The sequence below is a fragment of the Hyperolius riggenbachi genome, chromosome 2 (assembly GCF_040937935.1).
Source record: "Hyperolius riggenbachi isolate aHypRig1 chromosome 2, aHypRig1.pri, whole genome shotgun sequence".
In the NCBI taxonomy this organism is placed as follows: domain Eukaryota; kingdom Metazoa; phylum Chordata; class Amphibia; order Anura; family Hyperoliidae; genus Hyperolius; species Hyperolius riggenbachi.
This window is the reverse complement of record NC_090647.1, coordinates 272336949-272360337: the sequence shown is the minus strand read 5'-3', so window position 1 is coordinate 272360337 and position 23389 is coordinate 272336949. Positions and strand designations below refer to the sequence as shown.

Below are 23389 nucleotides of genomic sequence, written 5' to 3'. Positions count from 1 at the left end.
AAAGCGTTGTGCGAATTGCATACAATGTAATTAATAGGAAAAACGCATGCGTTTTTTCTATGAGTTTTCGCATGCGTTCTTGTGTAAAAACAATGTAAAAAGCACACCAGCAGAGACATGGTTAAAAACACTTGGCCACAAACCGCATGCGAAATCGCATAGAAAAACGCATCCGCATACAAATTCGCACATGCGTTTTCCTCACTGGAATCGCACCGCACCAATGGAAACGTACCCTAAGTATTTTTAGGAATAATTATAAGACCACACCACCCAGAACCAAACATACTTCAGCAGGGGTACAAACATATATACAGTAAATTAAAAGCATAAAACCCCCCACCAATAAAGTATCTACTGAATCTACTCCAAATGCTGCCCATGTCAGAGCTAATCGCAGCCCAGCTCAACACTGGTTTTTATGCAGTCATGCGGGTGGGAATTAGCACGATGTGACACCATTGGTCCGCCCCCAGTTTGCTTCATTCCTTTTCCCCTCTAGGGATGATCAATTAGATGCAAATAATTTGAGTTCATGCAAGATTATGTAAAGATTGCATGCAAATTGCGCTTGATATGGACAGAGGCCTGGTGCACCACGAGCGGTTTTTGAAGCGTTTTGCAAACCACTTCCGCCTGTGAAAACGCTTGGCTAATGTATCTCAATGGGATGGTGCACACCAGCGGTTTGAGGTTTTTAGCAAACCGCAAACGTGGGTCCTGCAGCATTTTTGCGGTTTGCAGAAGCATTTTTAGCCTCAATGTAAAGTATAGGAAAAGCACAAACCGCTCTGAAAATCCGGCAAACCCCTGCATGCAACACGTTTGCGGTTATTGCTAACCGCAAACGCGGCAGTGAGAATACTGCCATGTGTTACATGCTGCAGAGGTTTTTAAAAAACTGCTAGCGGTTTGCCTTGAGCGGGAATCACGTGATTCCCGCTCAAGTGTGAATGGGCCCTAAACATGCCTAGAATCGCTCTGAAAATCTGCTTCAAAAAACCTCTAGCGTTTTGAGGATCTGCTAGCGGTTTTGGTGTGCACTGGGCCTCAGTCAAGTTCCACCAAGGAATACATTGATTGGCTGCATATATATGCATCCAAAATTTGCATACTCCTGCATCAAATTGGAATTATTTGGATCTCGTTGACCTATTCCCCACTTGGATCACATTCTAAATTACGGGGACTACACCCATTTAAAAAGGTGACCAATTAAATAAAGGGGGTCCATACCAAAATCCAATCCTGCTGGCTTTTTTGGACAGGAACACTGCTAATAAGTGAGTCACAATATTATAAACCAATCAGCCAACACAAAAAACTGACAGTCCTCCCACTGCATCACATCTCATAGTGAAATGTATTTTGGCCCAAGACCAAACAAGGAGGATTAGTAACACAATAAATTAGGCCACGCAATGGATCGGAACAGTGGCACCACATGTTATGCTCACTTTGCAGTGAGTATAGTGAAGCATACAGTCAATGAAACGTATGCTTCACTTTTACTGTTAAAGCGTGCGTTTAGCGATAATGCAGTGCGTTACAATGCTGCATCCGATAACATTGCAATGCTACCACCGCACTGTGAGCGTCAGATAAGTAGTGCACTGCGGTAAGCGGTGTTTCAAAAGTGTCCGTTGAACCACACCACTGTGAATGTGGCCTTAATAAAATTGTTCCATGTGAATTTGCAATATTTTGCAATGATCTGCAACATAGTTTACAGGAAAATGGTCACGAGGATACAAAAGGTCACATGAGGATATTGCAGAGACGAGCATAGCTTGATCTGCATGAATTTGCAATGTTTTGCCTCAAACAGAGCTGCACAAGTACCAGTAGATTTGCATTAATTTGCAGTATTTTCAATGATTTGCAACATACCTGTCACATGAAGATGTTGAAAAACACAAGCAAAGCTTGATTTACATGAATTTGCAGTGTTTTGCCTCAATAAAAAAAGATTTACACAAATTTGTAATATTTTGCAATTATTTGCAACAGTTTTCAAGCAAAATGCCACACGAGACTGAAATGACAAGCAAGGCATGTATTTGCAATGGTTTTTATTAATTGGATATTCATGAATTTGCAATATTTTGCTATAGAGTTTGCAATTAAAATGTCACATGAGGGTTTTGAAGGTAAACAGGCGATATGGGTGATGGGCAGAGATCTCAGTCTGACTGCATTTCCACTGGGGTGCCACGTCCATTTATGAAACGGACGCGGCACCCGTGCTGATGCAAATTCATATCCGTATCACTATAGCCATGCACAGCTATGGAGATTCAAATGCATGCTGCATCATACATCATTTTTCCCCCCTGCACGCAATATGAAGCAGCCAACTGATTTAAATAGGCTGCAATTCCGCATCCGGACTCAGGTTTTCGATCATCTGAAGGTAATGCTGAGTTTAGGTGGCAGGATTTTGCTGAGGTCTTTGTCCTGATTTAGGATAGGCCAATAGCACGCCACAATTTTCTAAAGTATGACTGTTCCTCAATTTTTGGATACCATAGAACGATATATCCAGGCTGTTTTGGTGGACTGTTTATGTGTTGCGCTACCAAGGTATCTCTTGTTTTTTTATATCCCCAATGTGTTCTTGTATTCGCTTTGTTATGCGAAGGGTGGTCATTCCCACATAAAACTCTGGACATGGGCATTGTGAACGATATAGGACCCCTTTTGTGTTACAGTTTATATAAAAAGGTCAAGATACAGAAGGCCCATATGTTACTCATATCAGTGAAGGATTTAGTGGTTCTCAAAAACATACATGCTGTGCACTTCCTACACAGGAACATGCCCATGGGTTTTGGAGGCAATCAGGCGATATGGGGTGAGATCTCCCACTGAAATTACTGTGGACTTAAAGGATACCACAACTGAAAAAAAATGAAAGGTGCGGTGGCTAGGGAGGGAAAATTAGATACTTACCGCCTCTCTTGTTCCCGCCATCAGCCGGTCTTCTCCAATAGATGCCGATGTCGGGCGACTCTCCTGACCTCTAACCTGGACATACTGCGCTGCGCATGCGCAGTATTTCTGTTCTGCATGGCTTCTGCCGACGCGTAATTTCGGCAGAAGCAAGTTCACTACCCTGGCTCCTCCTTCCGTGGAGCGCAAAATGCTATGAAGAAGGAGCCAGGGGAGTGAACTTGCTTCTGACAAAATTATGCGCCGGCAGAAGCGGTGAAGAACAGACATACTGCGCATGCGCGGCGCAGTATGTCCAGGTTAAATGTCAGGAGAGTCGCCCAGACACGGGCATCTATTGGAGAAGACCGGCAGCTGATGGCAAACAAGAGAGGCGGTAAGTATCTAATTTTCCCTCCCTAGCCACCGCACCTTTCATTTTTTCAGTTGTGGTATCCTTTAAAGAGCGTGGCCTGGTGCACACCAAAAACCGCTAGGAGATTTTGAAACTCTTTTTCTTCTTTTTCTGTAGCGTTTCAGCTAGCATTTTGCGGTTTTGTGAAGCGTTTTTGGTGTAGTAGATTTCATGTATTGTTACAGTAAAGCTGTTACTGAACAGCTACTGTAACAAAAAACTCCTGGCAAACCGCTCCTAAAGTGCCGTTTTTCAGAGCAGTTTGCGTTTTTCCTATACTTAACATTGAGGCAGAAACGCATACGTAATCCAAAATCTGCAGCAGCCCAGGAGTATGCGTTTCTGCAAAACGCCTCCCGCTCTGGTGTGCACCAGCCCATTGAAATACATTACCCTAGCGGATCCGCACCCGCAAGTGGATCGCAAACCGCAGCAGAACCGCTCTGGTGTGCACTAGGCCTGTCTTAGGTTTTTGGGCCGTCTGTAGGTAACGCTGGGACTAGGTGCATGATTTTGCTCAGTCCTCAATTTAGGATAGACCAATAATAGAACTCCACAATTTTATACATGTAGTGGGATTGTGCTGAGAACATGCCAATAAGTCTAGGTGTCAGGGTAGATTTCAAACGTGAAGGATACTATATGGTTCTTTTTGAGACACCCCACAACACCTACAAACAGTTCTAAGAGCCATCCCAAAGAATCAAGAGGTCATCAATACACTGCCCCCAGAACGGTGAGTGGGCAGTACAATATGAAAGACCATCACATCTTCCCTCCAGTCCAGGAAGAGATTTGCTTAGGATGGTGCACAAGCCATCCCCAACGCAATCCTCCTGAGCTGGTGGTAAGTCGATATCAAAAAAGTGCAGTAAAATAAACTCAAGGCTCCAAATCAAGAATTCAGGGCTGGTGCACACCGAGCGGCTTTTTGGGCGTTTTCAGATCCGCTTGCGGCTGCGGATCTGCTTGGTCAATGTATCTCAATGGGGTGGTGCACACCAGAGCGGCAGGCGTTTTGCAGAAACGAAAAATGCCTGAGTGAGGCATTTTTTGGATTTCGGATGCGTTTCTGCCTCAATGTTAAGTATAGGAAAAACGCAAACCGCTCTGAAAAACGGCACTTCAGAGCGGTTTTGCAGGCGTTTTTGTTACAGAAGCTGTTCAGTAACAGCTTTACTGTAACAATATATGAAATCTACTATACTAAAAAACCGCAGCAGCAATCCACAAACCGCTAGCAAAACGCCTCATAAAAATAAAAAAAAGCGTTTAAAAATCTGCTAGCATTTTGCGGATCTGCTAGCAGGTTTTGGTGTGCACCAGCCCTCAGAGCAGGCTGTCTGATGTGTTCCTCTGGTTATTGCCTAGATGCCGAGGTCCTGGCATTTACTGCTTCACAAGGCCTTTTGAAAGCATGGTGGAATCCAGGTTTTCAAATGGCCTAAAATATTGTTTGTGTCTTAGATGTAAGCGCTTCTTTGAATGGTCTAAGGATAAGTTCAAAAAATAAATGACCGCTCAACCTCACAAAACTTGAAAGTGCTGTGTGTTGAATTGAAAGGAGTGGCCAGTCCACAGCTTAGTCCAGAAAGCACAGCATGAGCATAGTCCTTTTGCACTCCTTTCATAGGATAAAAATGATGCTTTATTTAAAGGAAGATGACATTTTTGAGAAAACTTCTTTAATCAATGTAAAATACATGTAAATAAAGAAGTCAGCATATATTTTTGTGTGCTGTATGTTTTTTCAACATGTGTGTGTGAGGGCCCATTTCCACTATCGCGAATTCGCATGCGTTTTTCGCATGCAAATTCGCATAGCAATACAAGTGAATGGGACTGTTTCCACTTGTCAGGATTCCTTTGCGTTTTTCTGTGCAGAAAAAATTCGGATGGCAAAGCCATCAGAATTCGCATACCGCTATGCGAAACGCATACAATGTATTTAATAGGAAATTCGCATGCGGTTTGGGTATGCGAATTTTCATGCGAATTCGCATAGAAACAATGGAAAAATCACACCAGCACTGCCATGGTTAAATTCGCATACATCGTCATCCATGCGAATTCGCATGCGACTTCGTATGAAAATTCGCATACACCCGCATGCGAAATTCGCATCCGCATGCAAATTTTTACCGCGGCGATTCGCACCGCACAAGTGGAAATGCAGCCTAAGACAGTGTGCCCTGAGGACACACTGACGCCGACGGGGCACTGGAATAGTCCATGTTGATAGGGGTTGCTAATTGTAAAACAGAGCATTGCAGGCCGTTTCCCTAGCTCCCCCACCCGTGGCCGCCGCAGTAAGGAGCCATCCGTTCTGCTCAGTTTATCCCCGGACAAAAGTATGTGAGGGCGCACTTCCATATGCGCATTGATCAGTGTCCCCGTCCCGGCGAGTCAGTGGATGTTTGTTATTGAGGCAAAGGAGGGCGGAAGTGTTCCGTTCTGACAGAGCGCTGTAATACATAATACATTTAAATATCCATTAAAAATCAGCACAAAGCATGGCAGCAAAGGAGCTGATCTGTTTCTGACCCTACCAGGTCTTTAGTCATAGCTAATAAGACACAATGCAGTAAGCGCTTATATACTGGAAGGCCACTCCCCCTCATTTCCCACCTGTGCATGTGTGGTGAGGATCTTAAAGTGGTATTGCCATATAATGGGGGAGAGTGAAACCTACCCAAATGGTTGAGACCCGATAGGTTCCTAGTATCCATTTTAAAGATCCATCTCACCTCCTGTTCTAAAATCTGTTATGTAAATCTACACCTCTTCTGTTGAAGTAAACTCCAAACTCAGCGGATCATTCAGAAACAGCCTTATCAGTCTGCTGACAGCGCGTACACACGTGCTACTGTCAGCAGAACGTCCGCCCAGCGGGAGGGTCTGGTGGACGTGTCGTTTGCGTAAATATGGCGTGTGTACGCACCTTAAGGAATTGAGACCCCACAGATTGTATGGAAAGTGATAGTTCAGTCACATTAGATAAAAAGAAAAACAAAACAAAACACCCTGTTATCTTACCATAGCTTGATATGATGCACAATGCGAGTGTAATGAGGAGGTTTTTTTTTTTTTTTATTTATTACCACTGACACTATATAACTATCACTTGTATGATACGCAGATCTCCTGCAATATTGCTATACCCTGTTAATTTAAAAAAAGCAAATAAACATCTTGAAATACACAACTTGAAATAGAAACTTAATAGGGAAGACAACGGGGGCATACGGTAACTATTGTGCACATAATTCCTGGAATTCATTTTTAAAAAGATAACATATGAAGATGTAAAACACTTGTACTAACAGCTATAGTGTTAAGCAAAAAGTACCTTGTACCGTACCTCCCGCCACATAAGATGCACTTTTTCTCCCCCAAAAACAGATAGAAAAAGTCCATGTGTCTTATACAGCGAATACTATGAATCCCCAACTTAGGAACGCTTGCCGATACGAACTGCCACCACGTCGGAGATTCCCTGCATTCGTTCCCCCGTGTGTCTGCTCCCCTCATTATAATTAGCAGGGTAGCGGCATGTCTTACCTGATCAAGCAGCTCCCGCGGGGATCGCAGACCTCTCTTCTCTTGCACGGCGCCCCCTAGTGCTGGCTTCTGCTGATGACGTGATCAGCAGAAGCCATTACTAGGGGGAGCTGTGTGGATGAGAAGAGATCTGCAATCCCCGCGGGAGCTGCTGGATTAGGCAAGACATGCTTACACACTGCTAATTACTACAGGGGAAATGGACCACACAAGGGGAGCCAGGGACACACACGGGGAGCACACTGAGGACAGAGGAGGACACTAGTTGGGGGAGAACATCAACAAGATGCTCCTTGAATACAGACACACCAGGTTTAGTATAATTCTTTTCCTGTTTTTTTGCCTTCTAAACCTAGGTGCATCTTCTATTCTGGAGCGTCTTATACGGCGGAAAATACGGTACATTGCCACCTTTCTTGCTTTCTTGTTATATTCTTGAGATTTTTTTTTTTTGTAGAACTTTAATGCTAAAATTTCAAATGCAGAATCTGATTTCAAATACAAAATAAATGCAAAGTATTTTAATCTTACACCCCCCCCCCCCCCCCCCGGCCAAAAAAATAAATATTACCAGATGCTTTAAAGATTACATGCTGTGGTGGTGCAGGGATAACAAAAGCTATAGAAAAAGAAATATCAAATCGTGTGACGGTTGACAAAACTACCTTTCTTTGGCATTTTCCTCAATTTCCTAACTGAGTTTTTATCCCGTTTACTGGCCCCGTGTGGGTTGGAGGGTGGAAGTGCAGAGGTAAGGCGTACAGGGAGCCCAGCTGCAGACATCAGAATAGCCGTCATGCCTAGATGTACATAAAATTCACATGCAAAAAATAAATAAATAAATAAAAAGAAAACAATGTAGGGTGGGGAAGAACACAAAAATAGGGAAAAAAATAAATACAATTCCAAACCATAAAGTTCTAATTAAATAAATAAGAAAATGCCTGAATGTGAAAAGCGATGGATAGAAAACAAAACAAAACAAAAAACAACCAAAAAATGTGTTGCATTACCACTTGAAACAACTACACCGTGTTATTGGTCATTGTTTTGCAAGCAACGTGCTGAAAATGAGGCGCATGTGGAGCACAGAGCACACTGAACGGTGGCCAGTAACAAGAATTTTTTCTCTCACTCTGTGTAGAACACCACTAACTGGACAAAGAGCCGGGGCCCATTCACACTTGCGTTTGCAAAACGCCGTCAATTTTTGCCGGCGTTTTGCAGAAGTGATTTTTCCGCGATTTCAGGTGGGGAAAAAAAATTACTGAATACTGTGGCGATTTTTCCACGATCGCGTTTAGCGCTTCTATAGCACTTAAACGCGATCACCGGCGATTAGCGCAAATCGCCCAAGTAAGAACGGCCCCATAGGGTTTTATTACACTAGCTATTTTAAAACGCTAGCGTTTGAGCGTTTTGCTGAAATCGCTGCAAAACGCTCTAGTGTGAAAGGGGCCTGAAAAGCCACATTTATAAAAATAACTGAAGTTTCTCTTGTCCATTATGACCAACAACAAAAAAGGGCCATATTGTATAAGCTGTAGTCTACACATTCCAAAATGAAACTGAAGAATTGTATAGGTAGTCTCTGGTTAACAAACGAGATAGGGACTGTAGGTTCGTTCTTATCCTGAATCTGTTCTTAAGTCGGAACATTGTGCCATCTCTGTCCCCTGTACCTCCTCTGTGCCTCCCTCTGTGTTACCTCTGCCCTTTGTACCTGTTTATACAAGTTTAAAAGCCATTTTTTCTTTGATTTTTTAAAAAAAAATCGATTTTCTCAAAAACTACAAGTCCAATTTGAAAAATTAGACTTGTAGTTTGAGAAATCATTCATAAGTCAGGCGTTCGTAAGTCGGGGACTACCTGTACTTTAATGTAATATGGCCTCTGCTGCAATTTTAGGCATATTAAAGCCATTTATTGAAGATTTTTTTTATTTTACATTGTGTATCCTGAAAAGACCCCTTAATAACTGAAAATCTATACTGCTAACCTGCTCTGTCAGACAATTCTCAATGAGAGTACAGGGAAGTACAACTGAGGCTTCAGTTTTCCAAGCCCTGCTTGTTTTCAGAAAATTATTAAATTAAAATTTGCAGAGAAAAGAACATGAAGGCTAGGGGATTTATTTGCTTTTAAAAAGCGCAATTTGTTTGGCTTTCCTGCTTTTGCATTAGCTTCATTAGTTTGAGTCTTGGAACCAACATGCATCCAGTGGAATTGAATCAGCTGATTTGTATACTCTTTATGAGACACTTATTGAGAACGTATTAAAAGACACCTGAAGTGAGATTGATATGGAGGCTGCATTTTTTCATTTTAAACAGGTTGGCTGTCCTGCTGATCATCTGCCTCTAATGCCTGGTAGACATGATATAAATGTTCCGTCAGACTGATGGGTTAAATCAGTAATTTTTGTCATGTCTTACCTGCTGCTAAACAAGAGCGGTAAATATTGTATGCAGTATTGAATCAATCAATCCCATTCTCAATCAAGAGCAGATTGGACAAATGATACCGTTGATCTGATGAGAAAATTGTATTGTGTTTTCCAAGCCTTAATACTTTTAACTATAGACCCTGAACAAGCATACAGATACAGGTGCTGTGACCTAAAGGACAACTGTAAAAAGAGTTATCGTAAGAGAACAGAGGCGCCAGCAGGATAAAAGGTAAAAGTTTTAACATTTGATGGGAGGCAGTGGTGGACTTACCTCCGGAAAGCAGACTCAAAATACTGTCCGAATTAAACAAATACTTATTGGTACCCCAAAAGATGCAACGCGTTTCGCAGGCACAGTTCGCTTCATCAGGCAATAAGATAGGGGAAAAACAGTAGCTCGTCAGTAGCACGAATAGTGCCTCTGTGAATTTGTGCTACTGACAAGCTACTGTTTGTCCCCTATCTTACTGCCTGATCAAGCGGGCTGTGCCTGCGAAACACGTTGCATCTTTTGGGGTACCAATAATAATTTTATTTGTTTAATTCAGACAGTAATTTTAGTCTGCTTTGCCGGATGCAAGTTCACCACTGCCTCCCAGCAAATTTTAAAACTTTTATTACCTTTTATCCTGCTGGCGCCTCTGTTCTCTTACGATAATACTATGTCTACCCCTGGTGGAGGGGTGACCTACCCCTACTTTTCTGAGCTACAGAGAGCGACATCTTCATCCTGAGTGAGGACAGGTCTAATCTCCTCACCTGCATCTACAGTGGTTGCCTAAGAGGTAACCCATGTTTGTGAGTATATTCACCTCACACGTACATTTATCCACGGTTTCCAATACATACTACACTATATTGGGCTCTCGGTGTTTCTTATTTGACTGTAAAAAGAGATATGGAGGCTGCCATATTTATTTCCCTTTAAACTATACCAATTGCCTGGCTGTCCTGCTGACCTATTTGGCAGCAGTAGTGTCTGAATCACACCAGAAACAAGCATGCAGCTAATCTTGTCAGATCTGACAATTGTCAGAAACACCTGATCTGCTGCATGCTTTTTCAGGGGCTATGACTTAGAGGCAGAGAATCATCAGGATAGCCAGGCAACTGGTATTGCTTTAAAGGAAATAAATATGGCAGCCTCCATATCAGTCTCATTACAGGTGAGGGAGTAAAGAGGCGCCCAATGGAGTATAACAGAGTTACAAACTAAAAAGGTTAAGGTGGCTTACCTAATTGTGTGTGACTACAACACTTTTTTGCATTTTATTGTATAGTATATGTGTATGTATACTCATCCAAATTTTATGGAGCACTGAGCGCCTCTCTTTTCTGATGTCTGTAGGTACTTGATTTGGCCTGAGGAAGTGGGCTAGATCCCACGAAACGCATTGCATGTGCTTATTAAACATTTCTGATCAAAGTGAGTTGTCGTCTATGAGATAAGCCACCACAACCTTTTAGTTTTTAACTAATTTATACTCCGTTGGGCGCCTCTTTACTCCCTTCTGTGTCATACTCCCCTCCACGTTACAGTGAGGGGAGTCCCATGCACCAAACTTGAGGTGGAATCCACACCACCTCATGGTTTTAGAGTGCATGAGGTTCTTTACCAAGAGAGCGACCGCCTCCAGGATCACTGGCTTACCTGAGTGGTCGGTTGCCCCGTGTGCAACCCACCTTTGTGAGTATTCCCTTTTCAAAACACTTTATTTAACCATCTACCTGTGATATATTGCACAATTTGGGCTTCCGTTGTCTGTTTTTTCTCCCAGTATCCCATCATTACAGGTGAGGTCGGCGGCTAATGGCGACACACAGAGCGGAGCTGCGGCGAGGAACACATAAGCTTCTAGGGGCTGCAGGAGCCCCAGGTAAGAAGCTCTGGTTTACATTATTTTCCCTGATGTTTCCGTTAAGTCAGTTTGAATACGTGGTATGCTTGTTTTTAGAAGTGTGATTCACACTACTGAGGCCAGAAGAACAGCACGGCAACTGGTTATGTTTCAAAGAAGATAAATATGGCAGCCCCCATATCCTTCTAACTTCAAGTACCCTTTAAAAGCAGTGGATTAGCATGAAAGCCAAGCAAGTATTGCTTTTAAAAGAGCATTAAGGTGGCAGCCTCAAAATCTCCACTATAGGTTTCCTATAAAGAATGCTTTGTAATGTAAATCTTTATAAAAGGTGTATAAACTTGCAATAGAGATAAATATGATGTAAATAAATGGATTTTTTTTCTTGCAGATTTGTGTGGGCTTAATAACGTAAAACAAGCATTAACCCGACTTCCATTTAGTTATATCCTATGTTTGATGATTCTTTTTAAATCAGCAATGCCACAAACTAGCCAAGACATTCCTTGAATGCAAAGCACAGACGAGCAGACTGAGCCAGATCAAAAGAAGCAAAGATGGAGGGAAGCAAGCTCTGCAGGAGATAGCAGGCACAAGGAGTTTAGTTGGCATTGAAAAGAAAGTGTTTAAATCAAAATCTGAGTGTTTCAAAATCATGCAGGAAAAAAACATGCATAAAAAAATCGAATACACTTACTACATAAAATAGCTGGAACGTAACAATATCACTTTACTCATTTTACTGGAATAAAGTACAAAGGAATTTTATTCTTAGGTTTAAATCAGCATAAAAATTATTGTATATTTTATTTCATATACAATATGTATACATGTGTATGGTTCTACTGCAAAGCGAGTAGATTTTCAAGTCCTGCGGTTGTTTAACTAGGCGGTTCCAGATTTAAAACACAATCCCTCATCTTCTGGGTCCTAAGAACTATTTAAATAACCTGCTATGGTCCAAGTTGCAGTCAAACTGCCATGATGATGGCACTCCAACTGGACACGCAGCTACTTTTCCTGCCACACTTGAGTATATATATTATTGTGGTTTATACAGACTTTGAGTAGACTTTAACCACACTATAGGCATCTGAGGAAGCACCTGATCGTGAAATGTGCATTATACCTTAACTATTACCCATTTTATAACCCACTATTTCTGCACTTACTTGGGATACAACATTTGAATGCAAAAGAAGAAAAACCATATGCACCTGTTCCAATGAGATAAAATTCAATGAATATAAGCAAACACAAATGCACTTAGTCTTGTATGAAGATTGGAATGTAGCATACTAGCCGAGGTGAGTAACTGGAGCAGAACGCTGTTAGTACGGTTCACTAGTCGCAAGCAGTTTCAAAGTTCCCTCCTGCAAGAGGAGTCTACTCAATCTACAAGGGGCAGTCTCTACGTAAACGCATTTTAGAGGCCTCCTTTACACCCCTAGCGTGAATTACATAAACCTCCATTGGCCAACAGAGGCTCTTTTGTGCCAAGAGTTGAAGGAAGAAATCCAAGGACAAAGACAGGTCGGGATCCTGAACAAACCGGATTCCTGCAACAGGTCTGTCAGGGGGATCCTTATGCATCTTGGGGATGTAGTAAATGTGAGGGAAGGGGAGGAGGATGGGTGGGAGACTGTGCGACTGTTATATAAAAGGGTTTTCTCCTCCTTTGTCAAAACCCCAGATTAAAATCCCTCATTAATCAAACTAAATAATTATATTCAATTTTACCATGGATCCGTGGACAGTAGCTTATAGCCATTTGAGTCCCCCTCTCCTGATAATATTATATACCCGTATTTTTAGGAATATAAGACACACCGGATTATAAGACGCACCTAGCTTTAGAGGAGGGAAAAAAAGAAAAAAAAGATTCTGAACCAAAAAGACTCCTAAAATATTTCATCAGGTGCTGTCATATCCCTCATCATAGTGTATTCAGTCTAGATATCAGTGTAGTGATCTGCTGTGGGTTTCCATGAAAGCACTAAATGGCAGCATATTGTATATTCTCACCTCTCACTCACTAGATGCTGCTGCTAGTCTCATCACAGTGTGACATGGGGGTAGGGAGCATCTTCTCCCTGGGGAGCCTTCTCAGCCTATAGGATTAGGGGTGGCATTTCAAAAGAGATCCCTGCATGTAGACTCTACTACATGCTATATAAAAACATTGTGTAGCGCTGCCTCAATAGGTTGCCATGGTGACCTCCAGCTCTGCTACGTAAAAACCTTACCCCGCCACATAAGAAACATTTACGGTCATACAGATAAGATGAAAATTGCAGCCTTACTGTGAATTGACGCGGCATTGCATATCATCCCCCACGTGCTCTGCCGCTGCTGGTGTCCGCCACGTGTTCTGGCCGGCTTCAGCCGGCTTTGCTGTATGTTCCCCCATGCTTCGGTCGGCTGTGGCTGGCTTTGCTGGGCGCAGTGTCCCCCACATGTTGCCGGCTTTGCTGGGCTCCTTGCCTGGCTCTGTGATAGGAAACCATTGCCCCCGCTTCATTAGAACGGCCCGCCGCGCTGATGTATGGCATTTCCCGTCCTCCTTTGCTTGACTGTAGTCACGGGTTGCCATGGTGATGCAAAGCGCCAATGACGCGATGTGATTAGCTGAGCTGGTGCCTCCTCCCCTCTTGAATGATAGCGGCGAGGGGAGGAGGCGCCACCTCTGCATCGCGTCACCGGCGCTTTGCATCACCATGGCAACCCGTGACTACAGTCAGGCAAAGGAGGACGAGAAATGCCATACATCAGCGCGGCGGGCCGTTCTAATGAAGCGGGGGCAATGGTTTCCTATCGCAGAGCCAGGCAAGGAGCCCAGCAAAGCCGGCAACATGTGGGGGACACTGCGCCCAGCAAAGCCAGCCACAGCCGACCGAAGCATGGGGGAACATACAGCAAAGCCGGCTGAAGCCGGCCAGAACACGTGGCGGACACCAGTAGCGGCAGAGCACGTGGGGGATGATATGCAATGCCGCGTCAATTCACAGTAAGGCTGCAATTTTCATCTTATATTTGGTAGGGTGTGGCTTGGGATATATATGCCCCAGTTTTGGGGGAGAAAAAGTGCGTCTTATATTCCGAAAAATACGGTAGTTGCAGATTGTTATTTAATCATCTATTTTCATGAACGTGTCCACTGGCCCTTTTAGGGGTTTTTAACTTGCAGTTTGCTTTTTCACCAAAAGATGGAATTTCCCTTATCCTGGACAATGGATGTTTACCCATGTGTAAACTTCCCTATAAATTAATGCTAGGGGGCAGTCACAGTCACCTGATGATGGGGGAGGCCCAGCTGGAGAATATGAAGAAGCATCTTGCAAAAGGTAATTTATAACCGGCTTGTGACGGGTAGACTGCTCTGTGTCACTGGCCACAGCTTTCTGTTCTGGTTACTCGCCTAGGCTAGCATGCTACACTCCAATCTTCATACAGGAGTAAGTGCATTTTATGTGTCTGTTTATACTTTTACCACACTAGAGGGTATGCGTATGTTTTTTATTTTTCAGTTTTGTTTTCACAGTTGCATCACCAGTCCAAATGCAGCTCTCGTCAGTTGAATCTGCAGGAGGATGTTTACTTCTGAGCTGTGTCAGGGATATGCTTTGTTTTGTTGTTTTTATAAAATATGATCTCTCCATGTTGATAGCCTCAAACAAATGACATCTTTACAGGGCATATGGCTTGGGCTTGGGATATATATGCCCTGTAAAGATGTCATTTGTTTGAGGCTTGGGATATATATGCCCTGTAAAGATGTCATTTGTTTGAGGCTTGGGATATATATGCCCTGTAAAGATGTGCCACACTAGGGCGTGGCTTGGGATATATATGCCCTGTAAAGATGTCATTTGTTTGAGGCTTGGGATATATATGCCCTGTAAAGATGTGCCACACTAGGGTGTGGCTTGGGATATATATGCCCTGTAAAGATGTGCCACACTAGGGTGTGGCTTGGGATATATATGCCCTGTAAAGATGTGCCACACTAGGGTGTGGCTTGGGGTATATATGCCCTGTAAAGATGTGCCACACTAGGGTGTAGCTTGGGATATATATGCCCTGTAAAGATGTGCCACACTAGGGTGTGGCTTGGGATATATATGCCCTGTAAAGATGTGCCACACTAGGGTGTAGCTTGGGATATATATGCCCTGTAAAGATGTGCCACACTAGGGCGTGGCTTGGGATATATATGCCCTGTAAAGATGTGCTACACTAGGGTGTGGCTTGGGATATATATGCCCTGTAAAGATGTGCCACACTAGGGCGTAGCTTGGGATATAAATGCCCTGTAAAGATGTGCCACACTAGGGTGTGGCTTGGGGTATATATACCCTGTAAAGATGTGCCACACTAGGGTGTGGCTTGGGATATATATGCCCTGTAAAGATGTGCCACACTAGGGTGTGGCTTGGGATATATATGCCCTGTAAAGATGTGCCACACTAGGGCGTAGCTTGGGATATAAATGCCCTGTAAAGATGTGCCACACTAGGGTGTGGCTTGGGGTATATATACCCTGTAAAGATGTGCCACACTAGGGTGTAGCTTGGGATATATATGCCCTGTAAAGATGTGCCACACTAGGGTGTAGCTTGGGATATATATGCCCTGTAAAGATGTGCCACACTAGGGCATGGCTTGGGATATATATGCCCTGTAGAGGTGTCACACTAGGGTGTGGCTTGGGATATATATGCCCTGTAAAGATGTGCCACACTAGGGCGTGGCTTGGGATATATATGCCCTGTAGAGGTGTCACACTAGGATGTGGCTTGGGATATATATGCCCTGTAAAGATGTGCCACACTAGGATGTGGCTTGGGATATACTGTATTTGCCCTGTAAAGTACACTAGGGTGTAGCTTGGGATATATATGCCCTGTAAAGATGTGCCACACTAGGGTGAGGCTTGGGATATATATGCCCTGTAAAGATGTGCCACACTAGGGCATGGCTTGGGATATATATGCCCTGTAGAGGTGTCACACTAGGATGTGGCTTGGGATATATATGCCCTGTAAAGATGTGCCACACTAGGATGTGGCTTGGGATATACTGTATTTGCCCTGTAAAGATGTGCTACACTAGGGTGTAGCTTGGGATATATATGCCCTGTAAAGATGTGCCACACTAGGGTGAGGCTTGGGATATATATGCCCTGTAAAGATGTGCCACACTAGGGTGAGGCTTGGGATATATATGCCCTGTAAAGATGTGCCACACTAGGGCGAGGCTTGGGATATATATGCCCTGTAAAGATGTGCCACACTAGGGTGTAGCTTGGGATATATATGCCCTGTAAAGATGTGCTACACTAGGGCGTGGCTTGGGATATATATGCCCTGTAAAGATGTGCCACACTAGGGTGAGGCTTGGGATATATATGCCCTGTAAAGATGTGCCACACTAGGGTGTGGCTTGGGGTATATATGCCCTGTAAAGATGTGCCACACTAGGGTGAGGCTTGGGATATATATGCCCTGTAAAGATGTGCCACACTAGGGTGTAGCTTGGGATATATATGCCCTGTAAAGATGTGCTACACTAGGGTGAGGCTTGGGATATATATGCCCTGTAAAGATGTGCCACACTAGGGTGAGGCTTGGGATATATATGCCCTGTAAAGATGTGCCACACTAGGGTGTGGCTTGGGGTATATATGCCCTGTAAAGATGTGCCACACTAGGGTGTAGCTTGGGATATATATGCCCTGTAAAGATGTGCTACACTAGGGTGTAGCTTGGGATATATATGCCCTGTAAAGATGTGCCACACTAGGGTGAGGCTTGGGATATATATGCCCTGTAAAGATGTGCCACACTAGGGTGAGGCTTGGGATATATATGCCCTGTAAAGATGTGCCACACTAGGGTGAGGCTTGGGATATATATGCCCTGTAAAGATGTGCCACACTAGGGTGAGGCTTGGGGTATATATGCCCTGTAAAGATGTGCTACACTAGGGTGTAGCTTGGGGTATATATGCCCTGTAAAGATGTGCTACACTAGGGTGTGGCTTGGGATATATATGCCCTGTAAAGATGTGCTACACTAGGGTGTAGCTTGGGGTATATATGCCCTGTAAAGATGTGCTACACTAGGGTGTGGCTTGGGATATATATGCCCTGTAAAGATGTGCCACACTAGGGCGTGGCTTGGGATATATATGCCCTGTAAAGATGTGCTACACTAGGGTGTGGCTTGGGATATATATGCCCTGTAAAGATGTGCCACACTAGGGCGTGGCTTGGGATATATATGCCCTGTAAAGATGTGCCACACTAGGGTGTGGCTTGGGATATATATGCCCTGTAAAGATGTGCTACACTAGGGTGTAGCTTGGGATATATATGCCCTGTAAAGATGTGCTACACTAGGGTGTGGCTTGGGATATATATGCCCTGTAAAGATGTGCCACACTAGGGCGTGGCTTGGGATATATATGCCCTGTAAAGATGTGCCACACTAGGGTGTAGCTTGGGATATATATGCCCTGTAAAGATGTGCCACACTAGGGTGTGGTTTGGGATATATATGCCCTGTAAAGATGTCATTTGTTTCAGATTATGAGTCAGGACGCTTTGTCCGAAACATGCTAGCTTTATTTGGCAGATCACAGGTACAGCATAAGATCGGCTATCTTGGACTTTTAACCCTGATGAGTGTGGCTGCGGACCTCATCTACACTACAGTTCCTATGGCATTGTGGTCACGCACCTCTGGTTGGTAGAGCTAGGTAGAGCAGTGTTTCCTATGCTCTCTTCCATGTTGCTATGAATGTAAAACACACTAAGCCGCTGTATGAAGATCTGCCATCTTAACCAATTAAAACTAAAGCCTTCTACATGTGCTAGACTGTTCTTTCCTGAAACAGCGAGTTAGGGTATCTCTGCCGAGAATTTAGCATGTGCACAGTGGCCCCCTAAACTCCCATGATCTCACGGTCGAGTGCTGGCTGGGGGCATTGTTCTCTCTCCATTCACCCTGCCCACTCTGTGACGCTCTTTGTGCACTGATCTCCACCACCGCCCTCTTCCACCCAGCATAGCAGCAAAACAGATCTAGGCTAGCAACGCAACCGTACAGCCTCAGTTCTGCACTGTCCCCTAAGGGATAGAATCGTGATCCCTCTCTGGCAACAGTCCTCATGTGTGTACGAAGATTAACTACTCTGCGAACGCCTAACGCTGATCGGCAGACACAGAGTGGCTCCCAAAGGACCGCCTAACGCCGATTGGCGTCAAGTCCTGGGGGCGGAGATTAGCAAGGAACGTGCACATGTGATCTCCTGCAGCACTGTACTCGGACAGCTCTGTCACTGAGCTGTCCCCTCGAATGGCTCACAATATGATCGCCTCTCATAGGCTAATGCCTATGAGAGGTGATCATACTGATTGGCTCTCCGGGGAGAGAGGGATGTTGGGAATAAAAATTTATAGTAAAATAAACAATTTTATTAAATTAACAATAAAATAAAAAATAAAAAAAAAAAAAATTAAAAAAAAGGGTCGCAGCAGCAATCAGATGCCACCAACAGAAAGCTCTGTTAGTGGCAACAGAAGGAGGTCAGATTAATTTGTGTGCTACATCGTATGGCCCTGCAGCGAGCTGTTAAAGCTGCAGAGGGATGCATTGTAAAAAAAAAATAAATAAATAAAGGTAATGGTAAAAGGAGTACACGACAGCAGTATGTCCGGGTAACACCTGGCGCCAGGTGTTACCCGGACATACTGCTGTCGTGTACTCCTTTTACGGGTTTAAACCTGTGAAACGCATTGCGACTAACCCCCGGAGTGTAACAATAAATTTACTTTGTTCTGAATACACAGCTTGTTGTGTCTGCTTGCAGGAGGTAAGTCCACTACTGCCTCCTAAGCAATTTAAAACCTTTTCATTACTGTTTTTACTCTTTTGGTGCCTCTGTTCTCGTTTACGTTTATACCTAATATCCACCCTTGGTGGGAGGGGGATATCCCATCTTTTTCCTATCTAAAGAGAGCGACTTCTTAACCCTGAGTGAGAACAGGTTAATCTCCTCACCTGCCTATACAGTGGTTACCTGGAGGTAACCCTGGTTTGTGAGTATAATCGTTGTACTCTTCATTATATAACCCATTGCCACAACCTACTACACTATATTTGGCTCTCGGTTCTTCTCTTTACATAAATGACTGTATCTGTTCTCCCACTTTCTGTGTACACCCCATAATTCCTACCCAATGTCAGTTGTGCCACAGCAACCTCTATCTCTGCACTGCTTGATGCAAATCAAAACTACTAGGCATAAAGAAGACTGGCAGACCGCTGCAAACCCTCTGACACATCGGGGGGCGCCAGACGATCGCTCCACCGGGCAGCAACACAGGAACATGTACAAACACCCGAAGTACATTCTATGGAGATAAAATTAATTTCTGTATGTCCAATGTATCTAAGCTGTGTTTTTTAAAAATCTTGTCAGTAGATGTAGGAAACAAGTCCAATGAAGGCTTAGTAGCCGAAAGTTTACTTTTTATATTACTCTAAGCCAATAAATGGTATCATCCTGATTCAAAACTTTTTGAGATACAATCCAGAAACCTTTGTTGGTACATCCAATAAAACAGCCAGTGTTTAAATGCACCAATAAAGATTACTGGATTTATCTTCATACGTGTGCTTCGGGCGTTTGTACATGTTCCAATACAAAACGACTACTCAACCTGAATACTGCTGCAGCCCGCAGCCCTTCCCACCCACCCCCACTAGCACCACTTATACAAGGAATAGGCATGTCTGATTAATGAATGGTCAAGGTTTTGATTTTTTAATAGATTGTGAAGGTTCAATAAATGTGAAGGTTATATTAAATCTAATATCTAATTTATTAAAAATATTTAATAGATTAAACTTTATAGTGTGCATCTAGTACTTAATTTCAACATCTACAGCTTACTACACCCTCCAAACCACACTCCATTGTGTGCCGCTCCCATCTATCTTGCCCTTCCCAGTGCACCCTTTCTTGACCCTCACCTACCCATCCACAATTTAGCTTTTTCTTTTACAAACCCCCCTTACCGGCATCCACCCAAACCCCTCATATAGCTATCCACCCTCCCTTTTCCATGTCAGAGCTTCTAACCAAAACCTACCCATTCCTCATCTACAGTATCTTTCCATCTCCATGGCACTAAACAGAAAGGCCACAAGATGGCAGCTTTAACCTTACAGTGCACCAGAGACATAATAAAGGTTTTATACATACCTGGGGCTTCCTCCAGCCCCATGCGCCTGGATCGCTCTCTAGCCGCCATCCTCAGTCTTCTCCAGCTCCGGTACCGGGTCCCGTAACTTCTATCAGTCGCAGCCAGTCGTCACAACAGAAGTGCGCCCTCTACGCATCTCTGTAGCAGCGTGGGAGCGATCCGCGTGCATGGGGATGGAGGAAGCATCTGGTTTCCTTCAAGCCCTCAAAAATATAGATTAAGGGCCCGTTTCCACTATCATGAATTCGCATAGCCAATACAAGTGGGTAAGACCGTTTCCACTTGTCAGGATTCCTTTGCATTTTTCTGTGCAGAAAAAATCTGCACGGCAGAGCCATCAGAATTCGCATACTGAATACAGCTATGCGATTCGCATACAATGTATTTAATAGGGAATTCGCATGCGGTATTGGTATGCAAATTTTCATGTGAATTCGCATACGATTTCGCATGGAATCAATGGAAAAGCACACACAGGCACAGCCTTGGTTAAATTCGCATACATCGTCATCCATGCGAAATCGTATGATAATTTGCATGAATATTCGCCTATAACCGCATGCGAAATTCACATCCGCATGCAAATTTTTACCGCGGCGATTCCCACCGCACAAGTGGAAATGGGCCCTAAAACATAACCTTTACTTGTTAACAGAAAAGCTAATGACCTAAAGTGTATGTCCACATGTACGTGTATCAATTATCACAACTCACTAGTCTAACTCAATAATCTATGGCCAATTATTGGGGGAATATGGCAAGTAACCACGTATCAGTCACTTGCCATACTAACTTACCAATATGCTTATGCATGTGGAAATAAAAGAGCTATCCTCTATACATTCCTCCCATGCCTTCACTTCTCACCTCTATCGCCTACTAACACACTATGCCCACACCTACCTTGGCCTATACAAACCCTCTTCTATATCACCACCACTACTCCCTTGCAAATTTATTTTGTTCAACTAACATATTTCCACATCACAAGGAGCATTCTATCCCTCTCACCATCCCTGCTGTGTCAGCTTACATTCCATTTGCAAACTGTACTCTAATTTTGAACCACCTGAACTTTATTCGCTCTGCAGTTTCCCCACAAACATTACTAACACTTTTTTTGCCTGCATACTTATCCTACGATCCTCTGCCTGGCTTAGCTGTTCCTAAAATCTGACAATCTGTTTCCAATACAGTATATTTGCTAGTCAGCTAATGAACCCTCAGTCACACTTGTGTTATCAGCTTTATCTTACATCAAAAACAAAAAAGGCAAAATCTTTCTTTTCCAATCAATTTAAAGGACCACAGTCACACAAAGAAATCAGAACAAAAAAAAAAACTAAAAACCCTGCAACATTTAAAGTGGATCCGAGATGAACTTTTACTCATTGCATAATGGTGTTCCTTTCCTATTGTTTATAGGGCATTCCTCAAACCAAATACTTTTTTGTTTTTGTCTTAATACTCTAATTCCCTATAAACTAAAAAGCCACGCCCACAGGTTTTCAGAGGGCCAAGGCACTTTCAAACAGTAGCAAGGGCTCATGGGAGCTCAGCCTGGGCAGGAGGAGGGGGAGGTATTACTAGCCAGAGATTTCAGAGGCAGAGGGGAGGATGGAGGAATGGAGGGGGGGGGGGGGGGGGATTAGTTTTTTTTTTTGCTCAAGATGCAGATAAGCCTGCTTCTGTGTAATGTTTACAAACAACATGACTGCTGTCATTGTATCACAGGAATAATCAATCATGTTCTATTAAAGCTGTTTGCAGCTAGATTTTCTGTGTAAATCTAAACTTTAGATAAGATATATAGACAAGTTACTTGTTACAGATAGTTTTTCATCTCGCATCCGCTTTAAAATACATACAAGATGTACATTTGTGCAATAGTAAAATGCAATAATTATTCTGACAGGTTTTGGACTAGTTCATCACCTCAGAGGATTCCTCAGTACTCACTAAGGGCTTGTTTCCACTATCGCGAATCTGCATGCGTCCAACGCATGCAGATTCGCACATGGTATGCAAGTGGGTGGGCCTGTTTCCACTGTAGCGTTGGTGATGTGCGTTTTTTTCAGCGGTAAAAAAACGCACAAAAGAGCCAACGATTTCGCCTGCGTCGGGAATCCGTGCGAATCGCCGCTAATGTATTTAACCTCCCTGGCGGTTTATTTATTTTGCCAGGGAGGCTGCGGGAGGGTTTTTTTTAAATTAAAAAAAAAATATTTCATGCAGCCAACTGAAAGTTGGCTGCATGAAAGCCCACTAGAGGGCGCTCCGGAAGCGTACTTTCGATCGCCTCCGGCAATCGAAAGTAACTAGATAGGCCGCAATGAGCGGCCTATCTTGTTTCGCTTTCCTCGTCGCCATGGCGACGAGCGGAGTGACGTCATGGACGTCAGTCGACGTCCTGACGTCAGAGCCGCCCGATCCAGACCCTAGCGCCGGCCGGAACTGTTTGTTCCGGCTGCGCTGGGCTCGGGCGGCTGGGGGGACCCTCTTTCGCCGCTGCACGCGGCGGATCGCCGCGGAGCGGCGGCGATCGGGCAGCACACGCGGCTGGCAAAGTGCCGGCTGCGTGTGCTGCTTTTTACAGATTTGGAATCGGCCCAGCAGGGCCTGAGCGGCGACCTCCGGCGGCATACCCCGAGCTCAGCTCGGGATTACCGCCAAGGAGGTTAATAGTAAAAACGCATGCGGTTTTTACATGCGTTTTTACCCGCGATTTCGCATGCGATTTCGCACCTTTTCCAATTTTATTTTGCCCTGGCAGTGTCATGGTTAATTTCACATGGCACCCTGCCATGCGAAATCGCACGCGAAATCGCGGGTAAAAACGCATGTGGAAACGCATGCGTTTTTACAAGCGTCGGAATGCGGCCGAAATCGCGTCGCAACAGTGG

At 43.9% G+C, this 23389-nt stretch overlaps 1 protein-coding gene across 1 annotated transcript in view; it reads right to left on the bottom strand.

Moving 5' to 3' along the window:
* LOC137544971 (probable E3 ubiquitin-protein ligase DTX2) overlaps positions 1-23389 on the bottom strand; it is an 80318-nt gene that overhangs the window by 19204 nt on the left and 37725 nt on the right. The window contains exon 5 of the mRNA XM_068266070.1: positions 7573-7707. Coding sequence (XP_068122171.1) covers positions 7573-7707 — 135 coding nt within the window. The remainder of the gene's footprint in view (positions 1-7572; positions 7708-23389) is intronic.